The sequence below is a fragment of the Mustela nivalis genome, assembly GCF_964662115.1.
Source record: "Mustela nivalis genome assembly, chromosome: 1".
In the NCBI taxonomy this organism is placed as follows: Eukaryota; Metazoa; Chordata; class Mammalia; order Carnivora; family Mustelidae; genus Mustela; species Mustela nivalis.
Window position 1 is genome coordinate 129,287,848 of NC_139020.1, and position 12,328 is coordinate 129,300,175.

General features: G+C 40.9%; 1 protein-coding gene across 2 annotated transcripts in view; it reads right to left on the minus strand.

The window, feature by feature from the left end:
- Nucleotides 1-12,328, minus strand: part of COL6A6 (collagen type VI alpha 6 chain) — a 144,825-nt gene that overhangs the window by 14,215 nt on the left and 118,282 nt on the right. For both annotated transcript variants that reach the window (XM_082684218.1, XM_082684219.1), the window contains 2 exons: nt 9,347-9,840; nt 1,810-1,906 (listed from right to left, as the gene is read on the minus strand). In XM_082684218.1, coding sequence (XP_082540344.1) covers nt 1,810-1,906; nt 9,347-9,840 — 591 coding nt within the window. The remainder of the gene's footprint in view (nt 1-1,809; nt 1,907-9,346; nt 9,841-12,328) is intronic.

Below are 12,328 nucleotides of genomic sequence, written 5' to 3' on the forward strand. Positions count from 1 at the left end.
TGCACAGTTAGGTAGGGGGGTCAGATTGACTCAGAGAACCCTTCCAAGGCCAACCTCTGCAGTCTTGAGGTTTGTAGTAATAATAGTTAATGGTTAAGGCTGAGAATGCCTCTTTAAGAATGAAAGAAAAGTGAAATGGAATGACAAGCGTGTGGACAGCTGGCACTTAGATATGTGCCTGGGGCAGGAATAAAAGCAGTCAGATGAAAGGTTAAAAACCATAATGCAGATCCCTGGGGATGCAGCAAACTTTCTAACTTCAGTCTTGCTCATGGTCTCCATAAAGATGTGACTTTGCACAAGTTATGTTTCCCTTACTGAAATTTGGTACGATTTTACGACAATGTTTAATGGTCGAATGACAGAACAGTCACCTGTGTGCTAGGCAGTTTCTAAAATCAGAGACAGCAGGCTTCCCATTTGCTCAATTTTGTGGGATTTTTTAATTGCAAGAAACGATAGCCAAAATATCTTCCCTTATATGCCTCAGAGACAAAACAAGGATTTAAGCCAAGAAATGGGGCCAAAATCTATCCCCAGTCACACATGTACAACTTCTGACTGTAACATACCAGCACAGAAGTGTAACTGATGTGTCTGAAAGCCATGCTGAAGTTGGGGTGGGAAGCCTTCCTCACAGCACAATCAGCCACTGCGTTGAGTAAGAGGACCAATGCCTACCCAGCCCTGTGCCACAGAGAGGGACAGACGGAGGGAGAGAGGAAGATGGGAGGGAGAAAGGAGAAGGGGGAGGGGAAGAGAGACTAATGAGTACTGGGAAACAGAGGAAGAGACAGAATAGAGGGGTGTCTGAAGCCATTCCACTTCTAAGAGTTACCACCTCCCTGTGAGGTGGTAGGCAGGCACTAGCATCTCATTGACACACATGGAGAAGGAGAGGAATCAACTATTTTCTTCAAGACCAAATACCAAGTGCCAGGGAGAATAACAGGTCTCTGTTACTCATAAATGGCAGCGTTGTGAGGCTAGCCTTTCTGGGTCTCCTCTGGCTGTGCCGTAGGCAAATTATCTCACCTCTCCAAGCCCCGTTTTTGTCATCTGTCGAGTGGAGCTAGTAATAGTTCAGATGTCTCAGGGTGATTGTAAGGATGGGATACGACAATGAGAAGAGTGCTTGGAACAGAATAAGCTCAACAGCTTCAACATTAACTATCACCAGCACCACCTCCAATGTTTTAGAAAGCTGTTAGAACAGGGCATGGCTCCAAAGAAACGTCTGGCAACTGGTAGAAATCACACGCATGGATGACTGCAGTGGCTTCCACCATCTTCATAATTACTGGATCACTCAGCATATACTCACCCACAGTTGCCACTCTAGCTAGGCCTATAGATTGTGTATAAAATACAGCGACAGACAAACCAGTGTGGAAAATCTTTCTGATTCTTCTTTGCAATGAAAAATGTATGGATTTCTACTAATTTCCACTTGTACTATAAAGCATTTCTTGAGGGGTTGTGAACATCTGAGATTTAGAAGACACATAAATATACTTTACAGCATGAAGACCTTGGCAATGAGATAGGCTGAGTTTTCCTAATAATCGTTACCATTTCCTGGAAGCTGCAGAAGTGTGGAGGGCCTGGAATGCAGTCCTCCTGCTAGGAGCCCTGCAGGCTGGGGCTCCATCTGTGGACCATGCAGTATGAGGAAGTGAGCCCAATGCCCCAGGGAAATCTTCCCAAGGCCTCTTGTACCTCTGCTTCCAAGGTCCAGTTATTTGTGCCAACAGTGACTCAGAGTGCTTAACAGGCCTGATCAAATTATATTCTCTCTGTGGGTCTTACCATAACAGAAAGTGCACCGCTGGAGTCTCTCTAATGCTGGCGCGTAGTCAGTCCCAGATGGAACCATTATGACTTGGAATGTGCCAGTATCATCAATCTGCAAGAAGCAGAAGCAAAAAAAAGAGCAGCTTAGTGGGTGGAGCTGCAGGCATCCCCCAGGATTGTTCACAGCACTGAGATCTTTTGAGTGGAACACTGCTCCTTCTGAAGAAGGTCACAGGGAAGCCTAGCATGTGTTAGGGTGGCTAGGAGCCCTGCTTGGGTTTAAGCCTTGGTGTTGCCTTTAACTGTAGGTCAGGTTCCTTTGTCTCTGTTTCCTCATCTACAAAATAATCACACTACTACCTAACAGGGATACACTGGGCATTAAATGGGTTCATAACTGAAATGCATTTAGTTGTATAGGGTGGGTACTGGGTGGGTTAATAGAAACCACAAAGCACTTTTCTATTCTCAGAATAGAATAGAAGAGAATAAGATATTCTCTTATCTCAACAACCCAGTGAGTTTGTTCTTATGTGCATCATGCCAATTTTACAGATGAGGAAGCTGAGGCTCAAAGGAAGGTGAGAGGACCGATCAAAAGACAACGCACATGGACACTGTTTAACGAAGAGGGTCAGAGGACACCCCCCCAACCGCAACACGTGCCAAGTCCCAGAGAACCAAGTGAAATCACAGAATGTACTCTATTCTATTCCATTCTGTTCTATTTATTTGTTTGACAGACAGAGATCACAAGTAGGCAGAGAGGCAGGCGGGGGGGGTGGGGGTGGGGAGCAGGCTCCCTGCTGAGCAGAGAGGCCAATGCGGGGCTCGATCCTAGGGTCCTGGGATCATGACCCGAGCTGAAGGCAGAGGCTTTAATCCACTGAGCCACCCAGGTGCCCCTACAGAATGTACTTTACAACTGACTCTGAGTTCCCATTATGAACCAGGCATGAAAGCTTTGCAGACTCAGATCCACATCCAGGGGCTCTCCTGGGAACAATTCCCAACCCCTTCCAATTCAGTCCCATTGTTATTAACCTCTCTGGGGCGTTTGAGACTGGAGAGCAGAGATAAAATAGGCTTCAAATAATGAAGAATAATTAATTAGCTTGTCAGTTAACAGATTCAAAGATCCATTGATAACTGAGGGAAAATTATAGGTATGGTCTTATCTAATGCCTAAGAGATGGGACAGACAACATTTCCCTACTCTTTCTCAGGAAAATGTCCTTTGAACACTTGATCCATAAAAGTAGGACTTGGGGAGCCATGTATAAGTGTGTGTGTGTGTGTGTGTGTGTGTGTGTGTGTGTGTGTGTGTGTTGAGGGGGGATGCCATCTCTCTGCAGAGCAGATTGCACCAGGGATGGACATCTGAGCCAATTGGATCCATTCTTAGGAATTTGGAACTTGGGTCCTGAGGGCAGTGAGTCCCTCTCTGTTAGGGATAAGCACTAGTAGAGCTGTAGGCTGGCCATGTTCTGAGGAGCAACAGGAAAGAAATGAGGGAAATGGGAAGGAAGGAAGGTGGTGAGGGCTTTCCCTAAGGCTTATCTTTGTTTCATCCCATCTTTTCTTCTGTGTAGAAGAGATGGAGAAATCTGTGCTCACTGGAATTCCTCCCTAGAAGACCACTGTGTTTGTCTTCATGAGGAGAAGGGGAGACTCAGAGGAAACATGTGGTAACTGAAACGTTTGGCATGATTTCTAGGCAAAATCTATAGAAAAAAGAATGGTTAGTGCCTGGGAAAGGCTGAAAAGAAATAAACCGGAAGGCGGGAAGGTGAGCATTGTTGTGGTATGAGCGAAGAGGACACAAAAGATGCTGTGACAGGGCAGTGGAGCTGGCACAGGGGTGTTGGGGACAAATGAGGGCATTCTGTAGAGGACTACAGCACCCTGCATTATGGTGCCTCTTCTTTTGACTCACTACCTTCAGTGGAATCTGTACTGCCCACTGATTCTTCGTGCACATGGATTCTTGGAACAAAGGCTGAATCGTGTGTCCAGGTAAGCACAGAGTGAAAACAGAAAACGCTTACCTAGACCAAAAGCAGAGGACACCTGGGTTATAGTTGCATCTTTTTTTTTTAAAGATTTTATTTATTTATTTGAGAGAGAGACAGTGAGAGAGAGCATGAGTGAGGAGAAGGTCAGATGGAGAAGCAGACTCCCTGTGGAGTTGGGAGCCCTATGCGGGACTTGATCCCGGAACTCTGGGATCATGACCTGAGCCGAAGGCAGTCGTCCAACCAACTGAGCCACCCAGGCGTCCCTAGTTGCATCTTTATAATAAATTTACCAGGGATATGTGCATGTGTGTACTTAAGCTAGCTTAAATTGGTCTTGGCAACGTGTAAAAAACAGTCTTGACTCTTGAATAATACAACAGCACCATTAGTCTGTATTGTTAATGGCTTTTAATAGGTATCTGAGCAATATTTCCAGTGAACCATGCCTTCACTTCATCTGGATTGTGATGAGTGACCAGGAAACCAAATCCAGAGAGCATAGATCAGACCATCTGGTAAGGGCACAGTGCTATCTTATTGCCAACTATCAGGATCCAAGGGGGGAAAAAATCACAAAATATTTAAGCTAGGAGAAATCTCAGCAACTGTGTAGTTCAAGCTGAGCATTTACAGATAAGGAAAGTGAGCCCCGAGGGAGGTGGAATACGGGAGGCTCCAGTTTAAATTTTGCTTTCTCCAAATAAGACCTACTTCCCATCTTCTGCATTAGCTGCTTTTATGATCACAGTTCTGTGTCAGGGAGTCCTAACTTAGTTTAGAGCAGTGTTCTGAAGATGTCATCCAGGGACTGCTGCCGTTTGTTAACTAGTTTGTGTTATGCATGTCTGTGTTGTGACAACTTCCGTATTTCTGGCAGTGGAGCTGGTTGCTAACTTAGGCTTCACATTTAATTGTGTATCAACATGTTGGTGTCAACTCAAAACATCATCCTTCTCTTATGGAGTATAGTGTGTTGCTTTACTAGGCGAGTTCACAGCGGGGTCTGTGCTCTCCCTGTCCTCCCACCCCTCTTCCCACCAAAGTAATCTAGTCAATGAAGTTTGGCAGATATGGTTTTAGAGATCACCACCACACATCACTAGAGCAACTATAGTTAGCATGTTACAGAAAATTCCTTAAGCTAAACGAGGATCGGGGATTTAAAATAAAAGGGTTCTATGGTTCACTTTTCTTAGCTCTCACTTTTTATTGCTATTAAGTGCACAGATGGGCTAGAGGAGGCCTTTAGCAAATGGTTTGGGAAGATACGCTGTTCCCTCATTTCTAAACATCATGGGGCTTTAAAAATTCGTGAGTTCAAGAAATGATACAATTAATACTATGTGTAAACATTTTTCTTTGATGGTTCATATTCATTAAGGAAATTGATTATCATTAAGTTCATATTCATTAAGGAATTCTTTTTAAAAATAAAAAGGTTGGGTGGTCAAAGTGCCACAGTTTCCCATTTAACTCCCTACCCCACCCATTTCAGTTCTGTCTCGAACCACAAGAATAAACTGTAATGTCAATATTATACTTACTGTTTCTCTCATCTGTGATGCTAAAAAGCAGAGTAAAAGAAAAAAAAAGCCTAGCTAAAAAAGAGATCTCTTTTATAAGTCTATTAGAAAGGGAGACCCACTCTAGGTTAGAATTCTTTAGAATTCTAATTCATTAGAATTTCACCAGAGGTAAGAGGTCGTTGCCAAACACACTTAGAGGGGAAAGGCTGGTGGCAAAACAAAGCTGAGACTGGGGTTTTTCGTCAAAAATGGCCTTCTGTTTCAGAAGGGATGAATAGCTCATCACTCAGCTTGATGCCATCCTGAGAAACTTCTAAAAGGGGTGTGAGGGTCACAGTCCATGTGTTAAGGGAAATCATGGCCTGTTGTCAGAACATCTGCTTCTGAGTCCTGTAGCATGGGCCCAAGTTTTACACTGGACTGCTCAACTCTCAGACAAATCAAGATTTAGAAAAGTCATGATAATTATGAAACAAGTTAGGATTTTAAAATAATAATTCAATGTCACTAAATTTTTGAGTTCTGTTCTTGAAATAATAAACAACAGTTCAAGTATAGGGAAGCACAACTGAACAGAATGGATAGAAGAAAGAAAAAGAGGGCAAAGGAGAAGTAGTAACATAATTTCCCTTCTGTAATGCCAGGTATCAGTAGTGGGTTCTTACCAACTTGTATAATATGCCTCTATTTTGAACCTTTTTAGACAACCCTGCTTAGTTCCATCCTCTAATGGCAACTCCATGAGTGTGGGTTTTTGGTTTTCCACTTCTGTGTCTCCACAGCCTAGGATAGCACCCAGTATACATGAGGTGCTCACTAAGCATTTGCTGGATGAACCAGATCAACTTAGCACCAATTCTGACTTCTGTCTGCATCTCTAATTCTATTCAAGATGTGTTTGGAGCCAATGCTGCTCAGATTTTGGAGGGTCATTGTCAAGAATTTGAATCTTCAGTGGTGCTCTTTTGAGATAAAGTCCTTCAAGAAAGGAGCAAAGAGCCTCCAGCTGATTTGGCTAGGAACTCTGAGTGAGACTGTTAACAATCAAAAGATTTTTTTTTTTTTTTTTTTAACAATCAAAAGATTTTAAAACAAACCAACAAAGTATGTTTTCTCAAGTTATAGGCTATGCACACACCTTTGAGTGGGTGGTGAAATAGTGTTTATTCAAATTTATATTACAACTACTATTAATTATTTGCATTAGGATGTTGTCTCTTGTGAATAAATAAAGCCAAGGGACAATGGGGCTCTCAATAAACAGAAGGAATTATAGGCCTGTATGTAACCATATCTACTCACTGAGTTTCTGAGCTGCTGTGCTTTATAGCACCTTCACTTGCATGGCATGGCCCAGCCTTTTCTAACTGATATGCATTTTCCTTTCTGAGCCTGGTCTATCAGCCTGTCCATTCGCATGTTCAATGACACTAATAGCAGCGTCAGCTCCTTTATAACCTAGATATCAGTTTTGTTAAATAGATTTTAGTTCATCATCAAGCAGATAAACAATAACAATAACAATTAGAGCAAAAGCTATCATTCTTGAATATTTACTATGTGCTAGGCACTGAGGCATGGTGTCCTATCATTTCACCTACACAACAGCTCCAAGAAGCAGGCACTGTTTTCCATACTTTATAGATTAATACTCCATTTCAGTTCTGTTGTGCTTATTTGACATCTTCATAGAAAATTATGGTGGTGTAAAAGGCTTTGAAAGTCCCCTGCAGTTTAAAATTGAAAGGATGAAGAAACATTTATCATGCAAATGGATGTGAAAAGAAAGCTGAGGTAATAATACTTGTATAAGACAAAATAGACTTTAAAACAAAAATGGTAACAAAAGGCAAAGGACTTTATATAATAATAAGACAACTCAACAAGCAGATATGACAATTGTAAACACTTATGCATCCAACATGGGAGCACCTAAATACTTAAAACAGTTAATAACAAACACAAAGGAAGTAATCAGTAATAATGCAAAAATAGCAAGAGAATTTAACATCCCACTTACATCAATGAACAGATCATCCAAAAAGAAAAATCAACAAGGAAATGGTGGCTTTGAATGACACATTGGACTAGATGGATTTAACAGATATATAAAGAACATTCCATCCTAAAATAACAGAATACAGATTTTTCTGAACAGATTCAGAACAGATAACATATTAGGCCACAAAACAAGTCTCAAGAAATTAAAAAAGATCAAAGCCAAACAATATGTTTTTCTCTGATCACAATGCTATGACACTAGAAATCAATCACAAGAAAAAAAAATATAGAAAGAGCACAACTACATAGAGGTTAAACAATAAGCTACTAAACAACGAATGGGTCAACCAAGAAATCAAAAAGGAAATGGAAAAATACATGGAGATAAATGAAAATGAAAACACAATCCAAATCGTTGGGATGCAGCAAAGGCAGTTGTAAGAAGGAAGTTTATGCAGGCCTACCTCAAGAAGCAAGAAATTTTTCAAATAACCTAACATTACACTGAAAAGAGCTAGAAAAGGGAGAATGAAAAAAAAACAAAACAAAAACAAAAACAAAAAAAAAACAACCAGTAGTGGGAAGGAAATAAAGATTAGAGCAGAAATAGATGAAATAGAAACTAAAAAACACAACAGAACAGATCAATAACAACAAGAACTGGTTCTTTGAAAAGACAAAAAAAAAATTGATAAGCCAGATTCATCAAAACAGAAGACTCAAATAAACAAAATCAGAAATGAGAAAGGAGAAATAACAACTGATACCACAGAAATACAAAGGACTATAGAAGACTATTATGAAAAACTATATGCCAACAAATTGGACAGCCTAGAAGAAATGGATAAATTCATAGGAACATATAATTTGCCAAAACTGAAGCAGGAAGAAATAGAAAATTTAAACAGACCCATTATGATTTGATTGAATTGATTCAATTCAATGAAATTGAATCCATTAAAAAACAAAAAACAAAAAACAAAAAAAACCTCTCAACAAACAACACTCCAGGACAGACAGCTTCATAGGTGAATTCCACCAAATAAGATCAGGTCATGATCTCAGAGTTGGGAGATCAAGCTCCACTGCAGGCTCCATGCTCAGCATGGAGTCTGATCCAGATTCTTTCTCTCTCTCTCCGTCCCTCCCTTCACTCAAGCTCTCTCTCTCTCTCAAAATAAATAATTTTTTTTTAAAAAAAAGAATAAACCTATCATGATGAGCACTGAGTAATGTATGGAATTGTTGAATCACTGTGGTGTACATCTGAAACTACTATAACTGTATATTAAATCTATGAGAATTAAAATAAAAATCTTAGTCAAAAAGAAAGTTCCCATTATGATAAAATTTTTTTATAACTATTTGTGGTGATAATGTTAACTAGGATTACAGTGGTGATCTTTTCACAATATTTACAAATACTGAATCACGTTGCACACCTGAAGCTAATACAATGTTATATGTCTGTTTACTTGATCCCAAGTGGTCTATTTATATAGCCCCCCAACCAAAGAAGCTATAATAACTAAGATAGCTTTCCTTTTTAAAATTTGGATTATATGATTGTTGAAATTATAAAATCAAGTCAGTTGGCTTTCATTGCACAGCAACTATTGCTACTGGCCCCATAAGTGACATCAATGAATGTTTACTGGCCTTCCTGATTTAGTAGCTCTATACCCAGAGGCAACTCAGGAGTTCCCTGGAGAAGGACTGGAATAGTAAACCTGTGTTTAAGTCCTGACATTGCCACTTCTTAGCCATGTGAACCCGGGCATACAGGTTTAACCACTCCAGGCTATTTTCTCACTGATAAAATGGGAATAGTAATTAATACCCGTCCCTTACATACCACTTGTGAGAATTAAACAGGATAATGCATGCAAAGGGCTTAGCATCTTCCTGGTACACAGAAATTAAATAGCCTAGTTCAATCCTTTCTTAAAAAGGCTTCTGAGTATAGCCCCCCCCCCCAAAGTTACGTGGAAAGCTTAACCATCTTACCGCAAACGCACGCTTGATGGAGGGCACGTTGCTGAACGCGATCACGACCGGAATGATGTCAAGGGCACTGAATTCCATGGCTGCTGCGGCAATGGTCTGGGCATCGGCAGACTGGCCGCTGCTGAAGAAGGTGGCGATTCTTCTTGTGTGAGCCCCCGGAAGTGTTCGCTTGAAGACATTCCTGGAGATAAACCTCATCACTTTGCCGATCTCCCTGCTGTCTGAGGACCTCTCGTAAGGAATAGCTTCAATCTCCCTGAGGAGCTTGTTCTTCTTGTAGGCGTCTGAGAAGCGGATGAGGTGTCGGGCCTGAGAGGTGTAGGTGAGGACGGCGATGCGTGCGCCCACTGGGCAGCTGCTCTCCCGGATCCTGACGCCCCTCACCAGGGAAGACATCAGCTCCTTCATGCGCTCAAATTCCTGCTTGGTGACATCTCGAGACTGGTCCAAGGCAAACACCAGTTCGGTGGGATGCACGGGGCATTCTGGTTTTCCTTAAAGGCAAGAACATGTTCCTTATGTTGCATGCTTATTTAAAAAAAATAATAAAATAAAGATACATGGAGGGCAAGGTAATTTTTAATGTTAAATATGCAAATATTTAAACCTTAAATAAGCATTAAATACTAAAATGAGCAGTTGAAGTAGTCAATGTTTAAATCTTGAAGGAAAATGCTATTTTAAAGATTGAATTTGCTCTTTTAAATAAAGCCCAAGAGAAAGTATCATTCAACTTGAGTTTTTATGTAATTTGGAAGTTAATGGCCAAATTCCTTTGAAATAATCATTTGAAATAATCAAATGAATATGCCCTTTTACTTACAGAAATTGGATCACTGGTATTATGTTCATTGCTGGAACATACAGTGAGCTAAACTAAAACATACATGTTTTTACTTAATAAGGAAATGTAACAGGAATTGAGAAAGGAATGGGTCCAAAAGTTCTGTTAATGATTTCATAGAGATTAGAAGAGAATGGATGTTCCAAACATAGAAGAACCAATCAGGGGGCACCTGGTTGACTCAGTGGGTTAAGCCTCTGCCTTCGACCCAGGTCATATTCTCAGAGTCCTGGGATTGAACCCTGCATTGGGCTCTCCACTCAGCAGGGAGCATGCTTCCCCCTCTCTCTTTCTGCCTGCCTTTCTGCCTACTTGTCAAATAAAATAAATAAAGAAATAAATAAAACCTTTAAAAACTAAATAAAATACATAAATAAATAAAATCTTAAAAAAATTATTTTTATTTTTATTTTTCCAATTCTTTTTTTAAAAATTTCTTTACAGTGTAACAGTATTCATTATTTTTGCACCACACCCAGTGCTCCATGCAATACGTGCCATCCTTAATACCCACCACCTGGCTCCCCTAACCTCCCCCCCTGCCCCCCCCCCCGCCCCTTCAAAACCCTCAGATTGTTTTTCAGAGTCCATAGTCTCTCATGGTTCACCTCCCCTTCCAATTTCCCTCAATTCCCTTCTCCTGTCCGTCTCCCTATTAGCAAGACAGGAAACAATGTGTGTTGGAGAAGATGTGGAGAAAGGGGAACCTTCTTTCACTGTTGGTGGGAATATAAATTGGTGCAGCCACTTTGGAGAACAGTGTGGTGATTCCTCAAGAAATTAAAAATAGAGCTTCCCTATGACCCTGCAATTGTACTACTGGATATTTACCCCAAAGATACAGATGTAGTGAAAAGAAGGGCCATCTGTACCCCAATGTTTATAGCAGCAATGGCCATGGTCGCCAAGCTGTGGAAAGAACCAAGATGTCCTTCAACGGATGAATGGATAAGGAAGATGTGGTCCATATACACTATGGAGGGGCGCCTGGGAGGCTCAGTGGGTTAAAGCCTCTGCCTTCGGCTCAGGTCATGATCCCAGGGTCCTGGGAACGAGCCCCGCATCAGGCTCTCTGCTCAGCAGGGAGCCTGCTTCCTCCTCTCTCTCTGCCTGCCTCTCTGGCTACTTGTGATCTCTGTCTGTCAAATAAATAAATTATTTTTTTTTTAAAAAGAGTTGCATATACACTATGGAGTATTATGCCTCCCTCAGAAAGGATGAATACCCAACTTTTGTAGCAACATGAACGGGACTGGAAGAGATTATGCTGAGTGAAATAAGTCAAGCAGAGAGAGTCAATTATCATATGGTTTCACTTATTTGTGGAGCATAACAAATAAATGAAATCTTAAAAAAAGAACAGCCCATCAGATGTAGAAAGTAGGTGCTACAGAGATGTGTTAGAGACCTGACCTGACTATGCACTAGCCCTGTTACATTGTCCCAGTGACTTATCTTCTCTGGGCCTCATTTTGCTCATTTGTAAAATGCCGGTCCTAAGATTAGCCACTGCTAAGCCCTGTATTGAGGATTCAGTGAACTAACACAGGTAAAGCACTTAGGACAACAGTGCCTGGCACACAACAGGTCCTCGGTTAACGTTAGCCATTATTATTACAGACTTTTTCATTGTGATGACTATGCCACTTAAAAGAATGAGGAAAGCTTTCAGGGATATATTTTTATTTAGTAGTTGAAAAGGCAAGTTTAATCAATAAATATACCTATTACATAGAGAAACTGAATTGGTAAACTGGAGTGTTAAATGTAAATTTCAGACGTATTTATTGATTCCAATTCATTCATTCTAATCCCGGTACCCTGCATTTATCACAGTTGACACTTCATATTTGTCTGATTATCTGATTAATGTTTTCCTCTCCAGGAAGTGTGAAGACGGGGACTGTGTCTCTCTGGATCTGCCAGATTATTAGTTCCTGTCATTTATCAGGGTTCTAATAAATGCTGACTGAATGAAGCGGCAGCAAACAAAGGACAGTTCTTTTGCAGCAGGTACAGGGAGAATAAAACTTTTATTAATGGGGGGAGAGGCCTGGTAGGAGATATAGGTTGGTAAAAGGAAATAAATCTCAACGATGAACTTCTTTTGGAGGGGTGCCTCCTCTCATTCAGATGCC